We start from the raw sequence: 23077 nt of genomic DNA on the forward strand, positions 1-23077 counted from the left end.
GTTATCATCAGGGCGGGAAGCATGGCAGGCATGATGCTGGAGAAGTCCCTGAGAACTACATTCTGATCCATGGGGGTAGAGAACGGGCAGACAGACAGACAGAGAGACTGGGCTCAGTCATATGGGCCTCTGAGACCTCAAAGCCCACCCTAAGGGACACACTTCCTCCAACAAGACCATACCTCCTAATCCTTTCAAATAGTGCCACAATCTAGCAATTAAGCATTCTAATATATGAGCCTGTGGGGGTCACTCTTATTTAGACCATGACAACCGGGGACTTCCAAATGTGCCAGTGAGTCTCTTCTGGGAATTCCCACAACCCTCCATTTATTCAGTTCACTGGTAGCTGCTGCCCCTCTGCACCTGTCTATGGTTAGTTATTTCAGCAGTAAAAAGATGTCCCTTTATGTCAAGAGCCATCCTGCCTCCAACTCCAGAGCCTCTTCTTAAAGACATGCCTGGATGGATGGATGCAAAATGAATGAATGAATGAAGAATAAAATAAATGGACAGATGCATTGATATTAAAATCCTTGTAGGGGGGCGGGGCATCCGTGTAGGATGGCCCCACAGCTAAAAGCACCTGTCAAGCTCTTACAGGGGACTTGAGTTCGTTCTCAGCACCAGTGTCCGGTAGTGTGCTAATCTTATTTCTGTTGCTGTGATGAACACCATGACTAAAATCAATTTGTGGAAGAAGGGAGCTCACGTCAGCTTACAGCTCTCAGGTCACACGCGGTCACAGAGGGACGTTAGAGCAGGAACTCAAGGCAGGAACCTGAAGGCAGGAGCTGATGCAGAAGCCATGGAGGGGTGCTGCTGACTGCCTGACTCCCCATGGTTTGTTTTATTTCTTACACACCTCAGGACCATCTGCCTAGGGGATGGCACCACCCACAGTGGGCTGAGTCCTCCCATGTCAATCATTAATCAAGAAAGGGCCCCAGAGACTTGCCAGTGGGCCAGTCTGATGGAGGCATTTTCTCGTCAGTTGAGGTTCCTCTTCCCAGATAACTCTAGCTTGTGTCAAGTTTTTTAAAATACACTAACCATCCCCGTTGGCTCATAACCCCATGTGACTTCAAATCCAGAAGGTCAGCTGCCCTCTAACTTTGATAGGTACCACAAGCATGTGTACGCACCCACACACAGATACATAATTAAAATTGAAACTGAATCTTTTTTCTGAATCTCCCTCTAGGAGATTCTGAACATGAAGTTTAGAAATGTGATGTATTCTTGCACAGTGCACAGGAGTTATTCACCTGTGACATTTTCGCCCACTTAAAAAGAGGCTGCTTTACTAGTTGAAGCCGGAAAGCAGTAAAGAAAAGCAACCCATGAGCAAACCAGGAGAAATTCTTTTAAAATAATGGTCTCGTGAGTTGTTTCTGTACTGAAACAACTGAATTGTTTCAGACCCAAGTGTTTAAATCACACGGGAGATAAAGGTTACGTGGCCACAACTTACCAATTTGGACTCCTGAGCGTGGCTCACCTTAAATCCAGAGTTGTAAGATCACCGGTGTTTTTTTTTTCCCCCTCTCTGATTTACAGCTTGGAAGGAAATCCATTACTTCAGATTGAAGTGGAACCGACCTCAGAGGTGAGACTTGGAGATCGGCAAGTTGGCTTTGGCTCGAGGTTGGCGAAGCTGCCCGATGTCGTTGATGACGCAGAGGGCTGGGGGCAGGGGAGGTGGGGTACAGGGGCTGTTTGATGGATGTTCTCACTCTAGGACAATTAAGGAGCTGTAGCTCCTCCAGGCGCTGCGCCTAATGGGCCGTTCAGCTGTGTTCATCCTGGCAGAGACAGTTGGAAGGAAATTGGCCTGTGATTTGCATTTTTAGGTAAAAAATTAGCTCAGGGCTGGGGGAGACGGGAAGGGGGATGTGCCCCACTGCCTTTGAAATAACATACAGTAGCGGTGGGAGCACCAAGGATGCTAGCTTGACAGCATGGTGAGGAAGTTCTGGGCTTCCTTCCACCTGTGCTAAGGGAGTAAAGAAATGTCCTGGGGAATGACCATTGGGTCTGCCGTCTCTGCCCTACTGTGTGCCCTGAGCTAAAATATCTAGAAGCAGGGCTCTGGGAAAGAGGCCCACATTCCGTTCTGAGACGGGAGCAGCCACCTAGAACTGACCAGTGTCATGGACAGCCAGCTCATAGACTTAGGGTCCAGTGAAGAGGTCCCTTTCTTAGGTCATCTGACTGAGGTCTCTGGGGCTTCTCACGGGATCTGGTATCTGCTCTTCCCCCACATGTTATAATAGAGCCCAATAGGCAAGATGCCCCTGAGCCTAGATATCCCCAACCCTATGCATTCTCCCTTGATCGATCACAACTAACCCCAAGAGTCATGTGATTAAAACGCAGGTCTCACTGCAGACCCGCTGATGTTTTAAAAATTATTAATTTTTATTTTACGTGCACTGGTCTTTTGCCATGGGTCTCGGGTCCCCTGGAACTGCAATTACAGACAGTTGTGAGCTGCCATGTGGATGCGGGGAATTGAACCTGGGTCCTCTGGAAGAGCAATCAGTGTCCGTCACCACTGAGCAATCTCTCCAGCCCCAACCTATCGATGTTTTAACTCAATAGATCCAGATGGGGCCCGAGAATCTGCATTTTCTCTGGCATCCCAGCAGATGTTTGATGTAGGCAGCCAGGCCATGGCAGAAACTTCAGAACTCATCAACTCGCTTAAAATTTCACACCACCCCCTGGGGAAAATTCTTATCTTACTGCCACTTTATAGGGAGATAAAGGAAAGCTCAGAGAGGTGGGCCAATTTCCCCAAGGTCACACAGGCCAGAGGCCAGCTCACTAGGTCTAAGTGTTCAGCACAGGGTCTCAACTGTCTGCTCCGATGATGTCTCCCAGCCACCTGGTCTTCCATGAGCTACAGAGCTTGGAACGATGGCCCTTGGCCAATCTCTGGATCAATTCTGAATTCCCTGGAGGAGGCTGACAGGCAGCCCATGCTGACAGTTGTCCCGTGTCACACGAAGAGACACACAGTACATCCGTCTTTTAGCCTGATGTTCCTCTCACACACATACCGTCCAGCCAGTCAAAACCAGTAGCGCGAACAGGAGTGACACTGGATAGCAGGGATCCAGCAACCTGAATCTAAACTGTCTCCCTCCGCTTGGCTGTGACCCAGCGTGAGGACCTCCCCGGGTGACCAACATCCCAGGTTGCCCAGGATTGACAGGTATCCTGGGATGTGTCACTTTTCAGCGTGAAAACTTCAAAGTCCAGCCAAACTAGAACAGTTGGTCCCTCCGCATTTCTCCTCTCTTAGCACAGGGCGGTGGGGGCCACCTTGACTCCTCTTTAAGTCATTCCTTGCGGTTTGACTCTGATTCAAAGGCACCTGGGAACCAGCTCTGTCTACCTATGGAAATACGGAGTGTGTCCTGAACCTCCACAGCACACATGGTACCCAACAGGCCCCGAGGGAGGGTGGAGCTGGGGTGGCCATGGCTTTGACCTCTCTCCCCTCTGGCCACAGAATGAAGAAGGCCACGATGAAGCGGAGGAGTCCGAGGATGACTTTGAGGAGATGAACCTGTCCCTCCTCTCGGCCCGGAGCTTCCCACGCAAGGCCAGCCAGACCAGCATCTTCCTTCAGGAATGGGACATCCCCTTTGAGCAGCTAGAGATTGGCGAGCTCATCGGGAAGGGTCGCTTCGGGCAGGTGTACCACGGACGCTGGCACGGGGAGGTGGCCATCCGGTTGATTGACATCGAGAGGGACAATGAGGACCAGCTCAAGGCCTTCAAGCGGGAGGTGATGGCCTACAGGCAGACCAGACATGAGAACGTGGTGCTCTTCATGGGAGCCTGCATGAGCCCGCCCCACCTGGCCATCATCACCAGGTCAGTCCCTTCGGCTCCCATGGGGGCTCTCCAGGGCTTCGTTCAGGCTAATAGTGTCTTCAGGTCTTCCATCCATGTGGTTCACTCCCAATCTTTTAAGCCCCTAGCAAATGTTTTCGGGGCTTTAGCAGTGTGTGGGAAAAGCACTGCACTAGGAGCCAGAAAAGCCATGTCTGACCTCTACCCTGCATAGGTGGGTCTCCGACTCTTGTCTCTGATTATGTAAAGTGAGTGGATTGCTTTAGACATAGGTCAGCCAACTGAGGTCAAGGCCCAGTGGGATCTGTGAATCAGCCTCACAGGCTGAACAGTTCCTGTCTTAGCAAGTTGGTTCTGCCACTGTCACACAAAAAAAGCAGCCATAGATGATATGTGAATGGATTTGCATGGCAGCGTTGCGATAAAACTTTATTTGTAAACCCAAGTGGTGGGCCAGATCTGCCCCATAGTTTGATCTGAGATGCTGATGGCTATGATTGTGGCTCTCACTGGTTCACAGAATGTTTATGGAGCTGTTACCACCTTTGTCCTGAGTGTCCAGCATGCATGGGCTGCAGGGGTTTGGGGGCAGGGTGGGGGGAGGGTCGTTAATAGAGATCAACTTTAAGAAAATGGTAGGTGACACCGATGTAAAACCTTGACCTTCACATTCATGTAAACTCATATCCATGAGCACCCACAAACATAGGAACATATATATATATATATATATATGCACACACACACACACACACACAAGCTGGAGAGATGTGCCAGTCAGTACCTGAGTCTGATCCCAGGATATGGATAAGAAATATCTAGGTGTGGTGGTGATGCCTGATTATAATTCAAATATGGGGATGATAAGGGTCTGGGAGATTCCTGGGGCTGGCTGGTGAGCCAGTCTGGCTCACTCAGAGATCCCCAAGTCCCAGTGTGAGACCCTGTCTCGCACAAACAAGATGGGCAGCCTGGGAGATGACAGTCAAGGTTGCTCTCTGCCCTCCATGTATACATGCGTATGTGTAATGCGCGCGCGCGTGTGCACACACACACACGCACGCGCACGCACACACACACACACACACACACACACACACGTCCACACACAGGAAGATGGTGGGTGGTGGTGAACAGCTCTCTGACCTCGCCCAGCAACGTGAGACACTTTGAAAAAGCGAAGTAGCATTGGTTACACTTGAGTGGCTATGAACCCATCTTTGATGTGTTTCCAAATCCTCCCTTGTTATGTCAGTTGGAGCTGGCTACAGCTGTGGGATTCTGGGTGTGGCCTGGGGATGCCAGACGGAACCTTCTGCTTCCAGGACACAGCTCAAGCAGTAGCCTCTCACCGCGATTTGGTCCCTCATCGTGGAAGGTGTCAGGGAAGGGGCTGCAGCCTTCAGCAGAGGTGGTGTATTTTCAGTCTGTTCCCTTGAGTCTGTTTAATTAGACTTCGGTGGCAGAAGAATTATCATGTCATCGTGGGTTATGCAAATGGCTCGGGTATCAAATGCCAAGTGCCTGTGAGGCCTGGGGATGGTGGCAGAGGCCTTTACCTCTCCTTGAACCAATGTAAGAGCAGGGGATCTCATGCCTACCCGAGCCAGAAGTGGCTCTCCAGTCTTCAATTCAGGGAGCAGTCTACAAATGCTTCATATGCTGTGCAGAGTAAAGGACTGACTCCGTAGCTCAGTGGTTTCCCTCTGTCCCGGGGATAGTTCTGGATTGAGTCCTGTTCTGTGGCCTGACCCTGCTGGTTGGCTGTGGTCAGCTGGCAGGCAGCGACGAGGATCAGGTCAGTTGTAGACCCGGGTGCTAGTCAGTACCCTGTCAGCTGGGGTGTCTCAGTTCTGTTTCACGTGACTTCCAGCTCGGGTCTTTCCCATGGTGGCCTCTGTTTCCCAGGTACAGCGAGGGGTCAAAGGTTAAATGCACAGGTGCTTTTCATGCCTCCACTGGTCGGTCACGTACTGGCTGACAACCATCGGCCGGTGCATCTCCTCGTGGTCAACTGGATTCAAGTTAGGGAGAAAGACTTGCCCTCTGAATGGCAGACTCTGCAGGGAAAGGCCCACAGATGGTTGCTTTGACAGCCCTCCTCAGGGTCCCCCTCTGCACTCTGTGCTTCTCTCTCATCAGGAAGCAACTTCTCTCTCCCAGAAGTTTGGAACCTCTCACTCGAGACGTACAAGTCTGGCGACCCATGGATCTCAGCGACCCATTCCTTTTGTGCGCCTCCCCCCCCTTTCCCAAAGAGTGTTTCCTTGCACATGTCCGGACCCCATTTGTAGCTTCAGAAAATGAGTGGCCATTATGGGAATGTACTGCTCATCCCTCAAGCCCAGCTGCGCTGCAGCCCTTCTGTTCTGCGACAGAACTCTGGGCCCCGGCCCCACGTGCCATAACAACCCGTAGATTCCACAAAGCACCCAGCCTTTTCCTGGCACCCCAATTAAAAAAAAAATCCCCGGCGGCTTTGGGACGTAGAATTGGTCTCTGGAGTGTCTGGGGTTTTGTGGGAGGATACCAGATGAACCCCGAGGAAGTAGCATCTATTCTCCGACTATTTCGTTGTTATGCATTTATCATAGGAGCGCTCGGTGTGTCCCCCATTTCGCTCCATCTACGTGTTGGTCCTGAAGACTGCCCATCTGAGCGTTCTATCTGCGACCAGATATCTGAGTGATTTGATTAATCATTTGCATCCACATGATTGACTGCTAGCGGTGGATTGTTGGAGGCTAGCCAACCGACTAGAACAATTTGGGGGCACCTTGGTTTTATTTTTTACAGGGAGCATATGACTAGATAATTGCCTAGCATATTCTAGATCAATTCACAATGGTGTGTTCTAGCCAATTACTTAGTAATTATCATCAGAGCTAACAAGTATTTCAGGGCTTGGTTTCCTTGTAAAGCCATATGCTTGGCTCTCTGGGAATGAGCATTAACTAGCCAGTTATCCAGTCACGATAGCCACAAACAATTCGAATCTGGACGGCTAGATTATTTCATGATTGGGTCATTATGGAATCACTGCCAAGCCATCGGCAGCCTGCACAATTGTTCACGGTGAAAACTCCAAATGGCATTGAAGGGCCGACATTGAAAGGGTTGATTGACAGTAACCCCATCCTTCAGCCCAGCTGCAGGGTTCCCTGAGCCTCGGTTTCTACATCTGTGGGATGAGTGGGCTGAAGCAGGTGTTTGTCCTAACTCTGACAAAATACTTGAGATCTCTGGGAATGGGCTTTTGGTGACTCAGTTGAGAAGAGTTTTGGAGCAGCAGCTTCCCGGAGTGGTCTGTCTGGACCTCCTCACACACCCTCTGAGGAAGCAAGGCCACTCAGGCGCAGACCCCTCTAAGTAATTGTATTCCGTTTCTAGCAAGTTACCCTGACTCTGTGGCATCATTTTACAGTTATGAAGGTGTGAGTGGTCCTCACTAGACTGACAGGGAGGCCAGACCCAGCTTCTGGCTTTATCCACTGCGGCTTCTAGCTTCTTCCCCCATCTTAAGGTCAGCCACCACAGGACATCTTGTTTCCATGGTTTGTCAACCGCTTTGGTCAGATCTCCTTTGGCTTCCCGGGTGATGGGACAGTTACATTTAGGGCCCACACAGATCACCTAGTACTATCGGGCATGTCCCCTTTGGCCATCTGAGGTAGCCATCAGGGACTAGGGCCTAGAGACTCTGGGGGGCCATTCTTATACAAAGTAACACTGAGGAGACAGTCAGCAACAGAAAGACAGAGGGGAGGGAGCCCAGGTGGGGGTTTCCAGCCTGCACAAAGGCCCTGAGGCAGGAAGTAGGGAATAGAAAAGGAGAGCAAGAGCTAGGAAAAGGGTTACAAGATGCCAAATGATTGTAGGACTTCAGAGGCTCTGGGCAAGAGCATGGAGTTTGGAAAACAACAGCGGCTGTGTTCACTGCTCTGGAGATTCCTACAGGCCTGGATGCTGTCTCTTCTTGCACTGGCTGGTTGATTCAATGTATCTAACTGGTTGATTCAATGTATCTAACTGGTTGATTCAATGTATCTAACTGGTTGATTCAATGTATCTAACTGGTCGATTCATTGTATTTAACTGGTTGATTCAATGTATCTAACTAGTTGATTCAATGTATCTAACTGGTTGATTCAATGTATCTAACTGGCCGATTCATTGTATCTAACTGGTTGATTCAATGTATCTAAACGCTCAGTTGCCGAGCCCTGGCGGTCAGAGTAAAGCAGCTCGGGGCAGCTCGGGTACCGTCTTGGATGGTGACTCCACATTTCCCACCTGTGTGGGCACCCAGGAAAAATGACCCACGGTTCCTCTGCACTTACGTCATCAGGACACCTTGCAGGGGTGATGGGAAGAGGGAACGAGAAATCAGGGTGCTTTGTAAACGCTGATGGAAAAGCTCGGCATGTGTGCCCTTGGGAGGGATTTTTAAAAACGTCTCTTTTGGCACATGTCATCAGTCCTGTCCCCAGATTCCAGAGTCCTGAGGTGACTTCTCAGTCCTGGGAGGATGACTCGGGACCAGGCAGCAATCAAGTCCCAGAGGCCTCATTTGCAGCATTTTAAACCCTATAAGCAACAGTACCTAGACCACAGATTATTCATGTCCAACCCCAAATCTCCTTGTTTCTCAGGCTTTCAGATCCAATCACACCACACTGCCAAGTCTGACAGACAGGCAAACAGGGCCACAGCCTCCCACAGCCTCGAGTGGGGACAGTTGACTTATGCTTGGATGAGATTTCATCTTGCTCCCCCCCCCCCCACTGTAATGTAGGGGTTTGTATCTTTCCAGTTTGTTTCTTTCTTCCGACCAGTTTTGATTGTCCTAAATATAACATGCAGGAATCGGGGGCCTGAGCCATGAAGATTTTATACCACCCCCCAACACACACACACACACACACACACACACACACACACACACACACACACACCATCCAATGACTTTGGCTTCCTTTAGTGCTTAGGAAGGCTGAATTGCTTTCCTTTTATGAATCTCAGCTGAAAGGATTTTTTGTCTGCGGCTGCCTTTAATTGTGCGTCGCGCGCAGGACTTTTGTGAAGGAAGACGCTATAAATGTCCGTCGTCATTAGCGACATTAGATGAGCATCCTCTTGTGTATGTTTGTGTATGCCTGGCTGTCAACAGTCACGTGACCAGCTGAGGCCTCTGCCTGGCTGAGGAGCTCACTCCTTTCTGGTCACTGCTCCCTCACATCTCCAAGATGCTGGATTCACGTGGGTGACATCTGTCATCACTTCAGAAATATTTTGTCTTACTGCCCAGGAGACAACACATTGGTTGTCGAAAATCCAGACCAGCTAAAGAACAGCTCCACACAGGATACGGCCAGCTAGAGAGAACCACATGGGGGTGGGGGGTGGGGGGTGAAGGGTGGGGGGGACTTTTTGCCAAAATAGGTAAAAAAAAAAATCACACTTTATATTGGCCAGGGTCGGGGTAGCTGCTGAAACAAGAAAGACTTAAAACAGGAAATGCTCCGGGGTGCCCTGGGGAGAGAAGGGCTCACTGGGTAGTATGAATACCTGAGTTTGAGCTGCTGCAGAATCCAAGTAAAATGGCCAGATGTGTGGGTTATCTGAGCACTGGGGAGGCAGAGATGGGAGGATTCCCAGGGCTCACTGGCCAAGGAGTCTAAACTAACTTGTGAGCTTTAGGCCAGTAAGAGACTGGCTCCATGTGAGTTTCCAACAGACCAAGAATACCACCTGGGAGTTTGAGATACAAAAATGACCCAGATGGCTTTTTCTATGTGTGGAGGGATGACGAATACTCTTCCGCCTTCGGTCCACCATACACTGGAGTCACAGGTCTCTTCATCTAGCTGAGAGGAGAGGAAGAAAGTCACAAAGAGTCACATTGGGGGTTGTCAGAGGCCGAAAAGCACCCCGTGTCCCTCCAGGCATGCGCCATTGGCTCATACTGAAGCCCTTAGCCATTATCCAGTGGCAAGGAGGCTCAGAAATAGCTGGATTCCCTGTGGCTGGGGGGTGGGGGGGATGAGATGGGTCTGATGAATGGCAGGAGGTCACTAGAGTGAGCCTTTGAAGGTCAGCCCCTCCTGGTTTCTGTTGAGCTCTCCTTGATTCCTGGACTGTCAATACTACATGGTCAGTCCTCCAGTCCCAGCATAAACACTGCTACCGCTCTTCCTTTCTAGAAAGTTCTGTTGACAAGTGGCCTGGTTGGCATCTTGTGGTTTATACTGAACAATGTACCCACGGCACACTTTTCTTTGATCTATTTCCTATTTCTTTCCTCCCTTCCCTCTTGCTGTAGTTTCTTCCTTTATAAAATCTCTTGGAAGATAGGAATGAGAATCAGAAATCCCTGGGCCAATCAGATGGCTCAGCGGGCAAAGGTGCCTGCCGCCAAGCTTGACAAACTAAGCTTGATCCCTGCAACCCACATGGTAGAAGAACCAACCCCTACACGTTGTCCTCTGAGCGCCACATACACATCACCCCAGCTCTGCAGGAAGCTCGGGCGGGAGGACTGTAAGTTCCAAGCCTGTTTGGCCTCAGAACAAAGTCAAGGCCAGCCTAGATAACTTAGTGAAACCCTCTCTCAAATTAAAAATACAAAATAGACAAAGAAAAGAGTTGGGGCTAAGAATGTAATGTCCACAAGGTTCAATTCCCAGCACCAGGAAAGAAAGAGAGAGAGAGAGAGAGAGGGAGAGAGGGAGAAGGAGAGGGAGAGGGAGAGGGAGAGGGAGAGGGAGAGAAGGAAAGAGAGAAAGAAAAAAAGAAAGAAAGAAAGAAAGAAAGAAAGAAAGAAGGAAGGAAAGAGAAAGAAAGAAGGAAGGAAGGGGGAAGGGAGGGAGGGAGGAAGGAAGGAAGGAAGGAAGGAAGGAAGGAAGGAAGGAAGGAAGGAAGGAAGGAAAGAAAAGGGAAAAGAAATTTCATGCAGAAAGGCAATAACAACTTCTGCAAGCTAGGGTGCGCTGTAGCTTTGGATGAGTTGTTTTTGTTTCTTTAATAAACAGTGTGAGGGAGGGAAGCTCCACGTTGGCTTCTCATTTCAGACGGTTTCAGTCCCTCATGGAGGGCTGGCTGTGCCCTCTGCCCAGGGTGGGGAGCTCCGGCTTCAGAACTGCTCCCTCAATGGTCGCATCCAGGAAGCCGAGAAAGGTAGCAGGAAGTGGGGCGGGGCCAACCTTGAAAGGCCCGCCCTTAGTGGTCTACTTCCTCCAGCCAGGCCCCAGCTCTTAAAGATTCCATAGCTTTCCTTCAAAATGGCAACACAAGTCAGGAGCTGGGTGTGTGGGGACATTTCAGCTTCAAACCACACGCAGGTGAACCTCGACGCTGTCATCATGATAAGGATCGCAAGGATCACAGCACCTGGGAGATCTAGGTTCTCTTTCTTGGCACCACAAAGGTGCTTGGTGCTTATTGAATGACACATGATAGATGTCCAGGGTTTGAGGACTCAGCTTCCTGTCCAACCTCTGGCCCCTCGCTGGTTCCTTGGCTGGGTGGCTTCTCACCCCTCAGCTCCGGGCCATCCAGAGGGAGGTGTGGAGTGATGGGCTGTATCCACTGGTCTCCAGCTGAGCAGGGCACTTGGAGCTAGAAATAACCTTGCGTGAGTCATCTGCGTGGACGTGGCGATTGAAGCCGTGGGCCTCAGTAGCTGAGGTCACCCAGGGAGCCGAGAAAGGTCACCTGAGGACAGACGCTGAAGTACCTGCTGCTCTCAGTGGACTGATGAAGAGGGCTTATCCCGTAGAGGGCCCAGGAGACAGCCATCTGGGGGGAGTGGGTTGTCAGGAGAGTAACCTGAAGTCACGGCCACCATGCACTTCCCACGCTGTCTTCGGCTTAACCGGACACATGTCACCACGGATCATAGTTTTATTGCTTCATTTTTGGCTTGCTTGCCTGTTGACTTTTTCCCTCTGCATCCCCTTCCCCACCTTAGAATGCAGCCACGGAGGGGGGCAGGGTCTCAGCTATTTCGTTTGTCTCTGTATCCTCAGCTCCCAATGTGCCCATCAGGTCATCTTCATGTGCTTGTCAGAGTAATGAATAACAATTTAAAAAAAAATATGTTCCCAGCCTGTGCCTCCGGGCCAGTGTGGCAGGGATGGAGCTATTTGATTTGGGTTCCTGAGGAGTGGCAGTGTGCAGAAAACCGAGTATGGACGTGGGGGTTGGGTGGAAGGATGGAGGAGAAATAATGGTGACAGACAGAAATATGAGTACTGTGATAGTGACTGCACACCCATAGCAATGCAGTGCAGGGCCAGGGGACTTGAGGACACTTGTCCCCAACATATGTTCTATGCAGATGTCTGTGCTTGGTGCCGGGACTCGTGAGAGGGGCGGCCCGTGCTCTCTTGGGGCTCATGGATGGAATTTACTGGCTGAGTCTCCAAGGTTGTTAGGCTCTGTGCCGTGGGGGACCCAGAGCTGGCCTCCTGTTATCCTACCAAGTAACTGCTAAGTGGGTAGGAAAGCAGTGTCCTTGGGCTGTCCAAGGACCCCGGCACTCACATCAAAGCCAGATGTGGTGGCACAGGCCCGTGATCCCAGTGCTGCCGAGGCAGACAGGAGGAGTCTAGGCAATCTAGGAGATAGGAGATCCAGGTTCAGTATGGCCCGTCAGTGAGAACCAGGTTCAGTGAGAGACCCCACCTAAAAAAAAAAAAAAAAGCTGGAGAGTAATTCTCTCTCTCTCTCTCTCTCTCTCTCTCTCTCTCTCTCTCTCTCTCTCACACACACACACACACACACACACACACACACACACACACACATAGTAGTGTTATTCCTAATAGAAGGGCTGACATGGTCAAAAGCCCCTGGAGAGTCTAGGAGTCCTGGACTGGAGTAGATGGGGGGGACATGGGAAGCTGAAGAAGTTGGCGACCCATCTTAAAGAACCTGGTGAGGGAGGAAAGGGAAGCCATCTGAGGATATAACCTGAGGGATGACACAGCCTGGTTGACTTATTAGAGAGCCTGCTCTGGGGCATCTCTCATCTCAGGAGCCTTCCTGGTAGGATAAAGGATGCATTCCTCACCTCCTGCCATGGTGTGGATGGTCCCTGTTGGTCCAATCAGAAATTAGCAGGCATGCTTGCAGGTTTGAATTCCCTGGCTTCTGAAAACTGGTTGGCCTGCCTTGGTTTGGGGGGTGGGGTGGGAAGCAGCAGAGAGCCGTCATCTTCTGGAACCACAAGTGTTTTCAACAGCTTTCACTATTTCTTAGAGTTTAAAAATAGCCCAATACGTTCCCATGTTTTGAAGGCAAGAGTGGGTACCACTGGGCAACATCATGTGTGTTCCAGAGAAGTCAGGCATGGTTTCCTTGGCATGGCTGACAGGCAGTGGTTAAATGGTGATAGGGAAGTTTGTGGGTAGGGAGGGCTTTGTGGAGAGAGGCAAAACTGGAATTAACGCTCTTCGAGGTTCCCGCCCTTCATCTGTTCACTTGTCTGTAAAAGGGGGGTGGGAGGTGGGGGAGGTGAATGGTACCAACTTAGGGGGGCCATCCACATGGCTCTAGAGACAGAGGAAACAGCAGCAGCCAGCATCTGCATGAAGGTGGATCAGATGGCGGGGAATTGGCGTTTTAATTATAATTTTGCTCAAGGGCATCGGGCAAGCCCGGAACCTGAGAACCGGAACCTGTCTGCTTAATCAGAATGCATTTTCTCTGCTTTCAGAACTAGTGGGCTCCCGGATTTGATGTCTTCCCAACCCGGTTCCTATTGCCTGGTCACTGCTCAGTTTTTTTGCTTTGGTCCCATCTGATTGTGTTTAAGATAATTAAGCCCATATATCAAATAATAAATAGATATTGACTGTTTGTCACAGTGAGTATGAGGATGGATTGACCACTGTGATTCTGCTCCTCTGGATCAATGGGAGCCATGGGAATAGATAAATCCTGATCATGACTGACAAGAGGAAAATCAATAGTCGTATTAATATATGCACCCGGACCATCGATCTTCCAGTTGGAAGTGAGACCTTGATTAGATAGGGAGCCAGAGGTGGAGGGAAGACAGACAGACAGACAGTCAGACCAACTGACTGGGTATTTTCAGATACTCAATAGGCACCCAGTGTTTATGAGTATAATCATAATCATTAACATAGAGAGGCAAGGAGGGGTGTTCTCCCTTCTTTGCGCTGAAATCCTTTCTGCCCGTGGGCAGCGGGGTTCTTCTTAGTGTTGGGCCCTGTGGCGTTATGGGAAGAAGGGAGAGAAGAGAGAGCAGTGTGGATTATCTGGGGCACCATGTCCCGCAGGTGCTAGTGACCCTCCATGACAAAGAGATGGCTGGATCCCATCAGGCTGCGGACTGGGGTCAAGAGACTTGGGGTGGAGTTACTGAGCATGTGTGGTCCCTCTGAGATGGGCAGGGGACCGTGTTAAGCTGGCCTCTAGGCTTCTGTCCGTAAATGGCTATGGAGTCATGACATAAGACTAGAGTCACCTGTGTCGGGGGCATTAGAGGCCTGGACCTGGGTGTCATGTGACTAGGACAGTGGCTCTCAACTTTCCTAATGCTGCGACCCATGTGCAGTTGTGGTGACCCTCCTCAACCATAAAATTATTTTTTGTTGCCACTGCATAAAATAGTTTTGCTAATGTTATTAATCGTAATGTGAATCTCTGTGTTTCCAGTGGTCTTAGGGGGCCCCTGTGAAAGGGTCAATCAGCTCCCCCCCAAAGGGGGTCGGGACCCACAGGTTGAGAACCACTGCCCTAGGCGGTTTCTGAAAGCTGACTGCTGCCTCTGCATCCGTACCCATCCAGAAGTCAGCTGGGTCAGTGATCAGACCTGAGCCTTTGCATTGGTGGGTGTGTGAGGTGAGATAGTCTCAGCATCCTCCTGCCTCGACCTCCTCAGCGCTAGGATGTCAGGCGCGTGTGTGGAGATCGGGGACAACGTACTGGTTAGTCCTCTCCTTCCATCGTGTGAGTCCCGGGCATTAAACGTGGCTTATCAGGCTTGGCGGCAGGCACCTTTACCTACTGGGCCATTGCACCAGCCCCCAGGAGCCTTTTTCCCAACAGCGTTCAAGGGTCCTCTCAAATGTTGAGGGTGCAATTGGGGGGAGCTTTCCTTTGAGAAGCAGCAGCCTGATGAAAAGACCCAGGCACAGGCAGAAGAGATTTTTGAAAGGGGCTTGATCATGGGACACCAGAGTGCTGGATATCTGGGACCCTGGAATAGTCAGCCATCCAGCAGGGAAGCAGTCCGTGGTTCCGGGACCTGGGATAGGAAGGATGGATGAGGCACAATTGGAAAAGTATCCTGCAGGTCCCTGGCAACTTTAGCATCAGGCTAGCCATGAGTGCCCCTGTGTACAAGCTTCCTGCCGCGTGTCACAGTGCAGGATCTGACAACTCCACCCGTGGCCTGGGAAGCAAACTGTCCATTTCCAGGAGGGGTCATAGGTCACACAGGGGCGGAGCTTCTCGTCCTCCCAACGCGGGGGACAGCGAGGCTGTCTCCGTGGAGATAGGGAGTGTTAGCAGAGGATGTAGGGCACAGCTGGATGGCCGCTCCTAGGAGCAGCTCCTGGTGGGCAATAGCTTTAGTTTGTCACAACGCTGTGAAGGGTCACTGAAAATACGAGGGAGAGGCGTTCTCTCTGGGGACTGAGCAATATTGGCTTTAGAACCGGGCTTTGCTGTTCCTCACCACTGTCCTTTCAAAATATGGGAGAGAGTTGACAGCTTCGCCCAGTCATTCAAGACAGGAAGCGGGGCTGGGTCGGGAAATTTGTTAACAAGACTGTTTGTTGAGTGGCCACTGGACACCGGGCATTGCACTGTGTGGGTATTGTATCCGTACACTCTTTTCACTGGCCTCAGAAGACGAAGGTGGCTCATTGAAGGACATAGGACAGAGGAGGCTAAGCCAGAGTGAGTCCTGGACCCTCTGAGCCCAGAGCCGGGGCCTTGACTCCTAGGCTGTCCTGCATCCTTCGTCTGCACGTTCTTTGGGGGAGGCTGCTCTCCCGGCTCTCCAAGGCAGGCTTTGTGGCCCATGGCGTCAACCTCTTCTATATAGAGTCAAATTCAGGGGAATTTACGGCCACACAGAAAACTGAGATGCATAACAAGCTCTTACCCATCCAAGCTGAGCCTCGCTGTGTCCTCCAGTGGTCAGCCTCGTGGGTCACCAGGAAACATGGGTGCCGATGATCCAGTCCACTACCCCGTGTAGAGAAATGTTTGTGGAGAGATGCTTGTAGGCTTGTCTTTCATTCTGGGAGTTATTCCGGTTTCTTGGGCCTCAGTCTCCCTGTATGTACAAGGAGTCCCACCCTCCTAGATGGAGGTGAGGATGAGATGAACCCTCACCTGGACCCCAACGCTCAGAACTGACCACAGGCAAGGCCTGGTTCCAGCATCCATCCATTCGATCCTTTGCCGCTAGTGCTGCCTTGGAGCTCGCAGAGTGGCAGAAGGATGCAGCCCCCGTCCCGTGCTGACACAGAGTGAGTGTTGGAGGTGTGCTAGATGTATCAGATGAGTGGCCTAGCACTCATAGTGTGCTGTGTGACCTTGGGTAAGTCAGTTGGCCTCTCTGAGCCTTGGTGTTTTCATCCGCAGCCTGGAGAGGATGGTGTGTGTCTCCCTGAGTGGGAAAGAGGAATAAGAAAAATGACAAAACTGGAAACTCTTGACAAGTGATGAGGACTGTGGAAATAATAGAGTCTTAAAAACATTATATATATATATATAACTATATATATATGCATATATTGATTACACATGATAATGGGTTTCATGATGACATTTGTATACATGTGTGTAACGAATTATTGTATCCACCTCCATTATTCTCTCTGCTTCCTCTTCCTAACGTGTCCATTTTTACATTAACCTGGCACTGATGTTAATGGTTAGGAGACATGTGCCCACCCCTTCTTTAGCTCAAACCCTTCCGTGGTCTCCATGGAAGTGTCTGCCTTTTCTCTGAGGAGAAGTGAGGAGAAGCAGTACCCCTCCCCAGCTCACCTGTCAGCCCCCCTCTTTGATGACAGGAGACAGGCTCGGGGCTGAGAAGTCGCTCCCACTTTTAATCAAAAGGTTTGTCTCTGAGTTCTCTTCAAACGAGGATTCCGTTTCTTCTAGGTGTTCAAAAAGCCTCAGAGAGACGCCGCAGAGGGCCGAGATCAGAGTGCTTCAAAAGCTGAGGTGGGCCCCAGAGCGTCCTGGGTCTGTCCCCAGCTGTGCCCATCCCTCCAAGGCAGTTATTAGCTCAGCCCTCGGGGACTCACAGCCCCGGATCAAGGACTCTCGGTGGACTTGTTTGGAAGTGTTTGTGGACTATCGAGGACTGTCATCTGCTCTTGATCACCGGGGTCTGACTCCTCTCCAAGCGACCCAGGCTGCCTCTGACAGCTCTCAGAACTGCAGGCAGCACGCTGCGGCTCAGTGGTCTGTCATTCTGTCTTGTCAATAGACACAGTTCCTAGGCTCTCTGGCCTCAGACCCTGCCACCTGCACAGGAACTCTGTTCTCTTGTACCATCCTCTCCCACTTGGAGCCGTGGGACTGGTGCATCCCTTGACATCCCACTACAGAAGGGAGGTGGACGTGGGACAGTGGACATGGAGGCGGGTTTCCCGTCAGAGGTTGAAGCCAAGCACGGAGGGGGGGGGGGGGCGCACGGGAGGAGGAGGGGCCAAGGTCTCCGCTTCTCTATCTATTCCGGCCCTCAGTTTCTGTGTTTTGTGAAGCGACTTTTGTCAGTCCCCACTTTGCCCCCAGCTGAGTCATCCACTTCCTGGTCTGCATTGTTTGACCAGAGCTGGGCCAGTGGAAATGAACCATTATTCACCCATCCACCTGCTGTCTACTCACGCTCACTTACCCACCTGCCTATCTGCTCATTCATCCACTGATCCTCCCACACCTCCAGTCAACCCCTCTCCCATCTACTCAGTGTGTCCATTCTGTTTGTCCACCCACCTTGTGTGTATTGACCCGTCCGTTTCTTCTACTCATACAACTATCTACCTAGTATCTATCCATGTTCTCGATCCTTCTAGCCACCACTAATATATCCATACTCCCATGCCTAACTATCATCCAGATCTTTACTCCTATTTCCACATCTACTTAACTACCTGTCCTCCCATCTACCCTTTTATTTAATATCTGTACACCTACCTCTTCATCTACCTGAAATCGGACGCCATTAATCTAACCACCTATCTATACACTTGTCCATCCATGTACCCATCCACTCATCTGATACCTACTCACCTACTTCTTCATCTACCTGAAATCGGACACCATTAATCTATCCATCTTTCCATACACCTGCCCACCCATTGATTTAATATCTGCCCACCTCTCTCCACTCAACAACCAACCATCCATCCATCCATCCATCCATCCATCCATCCATCCATCCATCCATCCATGTACCCATCTACCTTCTCACTAATCTAGTCTAGCCATCAAGTAGTAGCCACTGGGTCTCTTTGTCCTATCAGGTACAGCATGGTGTCATGAAGGAAAAATGGGGTCTTTTTTCCTGGGCCATGATGCAAGCATATAACACTTTAAGTCAACTCCTCAAGACCGAGAACCATGGCTGGCTGGGCAGAGCTTAAGGTTGTGGTTGGCATCAACCTGCCTTGCTGGTTTAGTGATTAACAGTTCAGAAGCCCGAGGAAACATCCATCCATGGGAACTCATTCCTCTGCACAGCCGTGGATACACACCCTGGACCACATACCAGATAGGAAACCAAACAGATGGCCCCTACCAAAGAAAAGACAGGTAGTCAGGACCCTAAGAACTGTCCCCATGTTTTTACTGATGAGCAGGGCAGGGGGTTTCTACCAGGACACCAAGGGATGGAGAAGCCTTGTCTTAGCTTGATGCCTGGAGTAGGGTGGATAGGCAGAGGGCAGTCTTGGACAGTAGTGGTAGGGGGATGAAGGAGCTAATTCCATAGGGCCTGAGGATGCTTGGTGCTGTTTCTGAGGCTGGTAGAGAGCTGGGGTGGGGCTGCAGACTTGGAAGCAAGGCTGCTTATTGCTGACTTCACACCCCATTAACTCCCAACTCATAATAATTTCTCAGCGGCAGCTTGCAGTTTACTTGCTCGTTATTTATAGAGAATGTGTTTGCTAAGCAAATCAGTAGTTCAAACAAGATCGCAGCAGGGGGAGCTTGAACCCACTCAAGAGACCCAGCTTGAGGGGACAGTCTCGGCAAAGCTGGCTTGTCTGCAGGCAGATGGGAATGCCGAGAGCAGATGGACAGCCAGCCCTCGGGCCCCTGCCTTACAACACCAGACATCCGCATTTGAGCTCCAAATGGCCCCTCCAAGGAACACACCTCAGCTTCTCTCCTACCCCCTTTTCGTCTGAACGTGACCCACCTGTCAATCTGGGTCTCTGTTGACTTTCTCATGTCATAGTAAAAACCTCTGGTTAACCTGGTAAGAGTGTGCCTAGCGACCGAGTGTAAAAGTCAGGTCCCTCGAAGCCTTTCTCTGATGGGAAATGGGTGGCGGTGGGATTTCGGCCTGTGGTCAAGAGTTCTGGTTCCTTTGGGAAAGGCCTCTTGGACTTAAGCTCACACTTGGAAGCTTTGTTCCCTCCTGGTGTTAGGCATCTGTCTTCAAACACCCCACCAAAAAAATCAACACGGGGAGGAAACAGTTTCTTTGGCTTCAAATTCCAGGTCACAGGTCATCATTTCGGGGAAGTCAGAGCAGGAACTCAAGCGGCCGTCACATCACCTCCACAGTCAAGAGCAGAGAGACTAGAGACATCCCTGCTTGCTCTCGGCTCACTTTCTCCACCCTTATACAGTTCTGGGTCCCCTGACTAGGGAATAGCGCCGCTCACAGTGGGCTGGGCCCTCCCACATCAGTTAACAATCAAGACAACCCCCACAGTCATGCCCGCAGGCCAATCTGACCTAGATGATCCCCCCCCCCATTGGGACTCTCTCTTGTGTAAAGTTGTCCTTGGGTAAGATCTTGGGATGCTGTGATGCTCACCCTCTTCGTCTGGTTCCCTGGGGCGCAATCAGAGGGCAGTGATTTCTGTTCCACAGAAGACTAGGATCAGGAACAGACATGCTGGATGGTATCTGAGTACTTTCTGTAACCCATGCTCAGTTTCGTGAGAATGACTTGGGCTCATATTCAGTATCCGCCGTCTCAAGGTAGGGGGACCGTCATTCCTATTGGAAGGTGGCTTCTTAAAACAGCTAGGAAGGAAGTAATAAGGCTAGAGCTTTAACTACTGCAAGGGTACTGCACAGGGGGAAGGGGGCTCGACACTGTGGTGGTCCCACTCTTCCCACTCTGCCCTAGCAGGCACATCCTTCCAATCCCCTCTTCTCAAGGAACCTGGGATCTGTCTGAGTATGCTCAAGAAGTCACAGCCTTCCTCAGAGCCTCACTTTCCTCCTAATCAAATAGGGACCATGAGAATCCATTCCCAGAGGATTAGCTGGGAACAAGGGTGTCTCTAGCTGACCTAGAACCACAGGTGTGAGGCAAGATCAGTGGAAGCTGTGGTTCTTGGAGACTTGGATTTGTTTTTTTTTTTTTTTTCCCTAAAGGCTTGCCTTCAAGCCGACCCCAGCCTCCTCTCCTCTGCTTAGCTGTGCGCCGTTGTACAAGTTACCAGCTGACTTATCCTCTCTGTGCCCTGATGCTGCTCATCTATCAAATAAGGAAAATACAGTACACCCCCCTCACTGAGCTGTCATTCATGATTAATTAAGTGCTTTGGGGAATATCAGGCACATCTAAAGATGAGTGGCTCTTGTTGTGAACATGGTGGGTAGATTTCTTCTTCATTTATCTCTTGATTTTTCTCCTTGTATTGAAATCTGAGCTCTATAAGGTGAGGGCATGACTCTCTCTACCTCTCTGGGTTTGGGTCTCAGAAACAGAGCCTGACTTTGTAGGAGATGCTCAATGTATACTTACTAGATGGATGGATGGATGGATACATGGGCTGGTGGGCAGACGGATGGATGGATGGATGGATGGATGGATGGATGGATGGATGGATGGATGGATTAATGGATACATGGGTTAATTAATATGCAAATGAAGAGTATTGGCCGTCAGGTAGCACATATATCTCCTAAATAGATGTTCTAGAGTTTGGCTGCTTCTCCAAAACACCCATCTCTGTGCCTCTGATGTGACGTGTGAATTGAGCCCACCCTGCCTGTCTGTCCATCAGAAGACACAGTTGCCTCGCTCCCTCCCTCGGAAGAATCTATAGTTCCCTAACTTGGTGTTTTCATCTCATCCAGACCTGAAGGCCGGTATCCATTTCCCTCTGGTTTCCAGTATTGGCCTGAGAGCTGTTTCATACTCCTCTAGTGACCATCCACAAAGCTATACACTTCTTGGTGCATTTCAGAGTGGTCAGAGCAATAGGTAGGGGTCAGGTCCTTGGGGCAAGGAAGGCATCACTCTGTTATTGAAACTCCTAGAAGGATGGGGGCAATGTGACCCCTTTCATGGGTCATGAAGGCTATTTCTGTTATAGGATAGAGAACAGATTGGAGGAAGGGGATGAAAAGTGGGGTACCCAGCCAGTGACCATTAGAATCCAGCTTCTAAAGAAGCCCTTAGGGGCTGGGGAAATGGCTCCGTTGGTGAAGTATTAACCTTCTAAGCATGAAGACCTGAATTTGACTCTTAGGGCCCATGTAAAAATGCAGGCACTGTGATGCACGCATGCCTATAATCCCAATGTTGGTAGGATGGGAGGCAGAGTCAGGTAGATCTCTAGAAGCTCGTGAGCCAGCTAGCCTAGCCTGCTCAGCGTAGTTCCAAGCCAATGAAAGAACAAGAGGAAATGCAAGTGTCTTATCTTATTGTGGTCACAGTCATCCATACTGGCATGGGACGCACCCAAGATTCTGGGGACGCCCCGAACCTCCGGTGGCTCTGAGACCTGTCATTCAATGCTCTGTCTGCCTTAATGCAGAACTTACTATGCATGTTGGCTCTAGCTTTTGCAGTTTGATGCTGGTGCTGGAGAGATGGCTCAGCTGGTAAAGGTGTGTGCCATGCAAGCCTGAGGATCCAAGTTCAATTCCCAGGACCTACATGGTAGAGGCAGAGAACCAATATTGCGAACTTGTCCTCTGACCTGTGCACACAAGCCATGGCACACACTCCCAATGATGATAAATACATTTTAAAAAAAAAAACTAACACCAAATTCCTGTTTGTTCTTCACAATGTCACAGATAGAAGATTCATTCTTGCCATACATCTTAGCAACCCTCATGCAAGACATTGAGTCCAATAATCTCACCTTTTGACTTAAAGTGAGTTCTTTGTGGCTTCTATCATTTCCAAGTTACACCATTCTTGTACTCAGGGGCCTTTGTAAAATAAAACAAGGGTCACTGGATCACCATCCCCGAGATACCATGATCATTGATCTGGTCACCAGGTGGCTCTTGGATGAGTAGTGGGCAGGTAGCCTATACAGCATGGATGCATTGATCAAAGGAATGAGTCCATGCCCTAAGCAGAATGGGGTCGTGTCAGAGTGATGTAACGTGTGATTTTATCATTTTACCCAGAATGCCCTGCAGCTGAAAATATATGAACTGTTTATTTCTGGAATTTTCCATTTTCTTATTTTATGGTTATAGTTCAAGCTCAAGTTGCCAAAACCGCCAAAAGCAAAACGGCAGGGAGGAGGTGTGGGGAGCACCACCTCCTCGGTGCTCCCCTTGTTCATCACAGCTGTTTTCCTTCTCTGAGCCAAGCAGAAACAGTCCTGATGTGTGGTCTAATTTAACTTTCAGAAGACTGGAGGGGGCTTATTGAACCCAGATGAAACGGGATCACAGAGACAAAGCAGCATCTCATGGTGGAGTCAGCAGCCACCCGGTTACCCCCTCAATTCCTCACGGGCATTGTATTGTTGCCCTGACTTTGCAGGCAGGGGGGTTGAGGCTCAGAAAGGTTAGATGGCTGTGCCTGGACCCCCTGCTGCACAGTTGACTGAGCCCGTATCACTCTGTGGCTCAGGAGTTCTCTCCCCTGGGCCTTTCTCTCCTTTGGAAGAGCTCTCCGCGCGCCCACCCCCAACTCCCAACCCCCTAACATCGACTCCTTCCCATCCTCCAGGTGTGGTTGTTCTAGGAGGGCACAGCCAGGCTTGTGGGTGGTGCA

At 50.3% G+C, this 23077-nt stretch overlaps 1 protein-coding gene across 2 annotated transcripts in view; it reads left to right on the forward strand.

Annotated features, from left to right (window-relative positions):
- Ksr2 (kinase suppressor of ras 2) overlaps positions 1-23077 on the forward strand; it is a 382435-nt gene that overhangs the window by 308686 nt on the left and 50672 nt on the right. For both annotated transcript variants that reach the window (XM_015997400.3, XM_076561093.1), the window contains exons 13-14: positions 1561-1609; positions 3521-3888. In XM_015997400.3, the coding sequence (XP_015852886.1) occupies positions 1561-1609; positions 3521-3888 (417 nt within the window). The remainder of the gene's footprint in view (positions 1-1560; positions 1610-3520; positions 3889-23077) is intronic.

Source organism: Peromyscus maniculatus, chromosome 23, assembly GCF_049852395.1.
Source record: "Peromyscus maniculatus bairdii isolate BWxNUB_F1_BW_parent chromosome 23, HU_Pman_BW_mat_3.1, whole genome shotgun sequence".
NCBI lineage: Eukaryota > Metazoa > Chordata > Mammalia > Rodentia > Cricetidae > Peromyscus > Peromyscus maniculatus.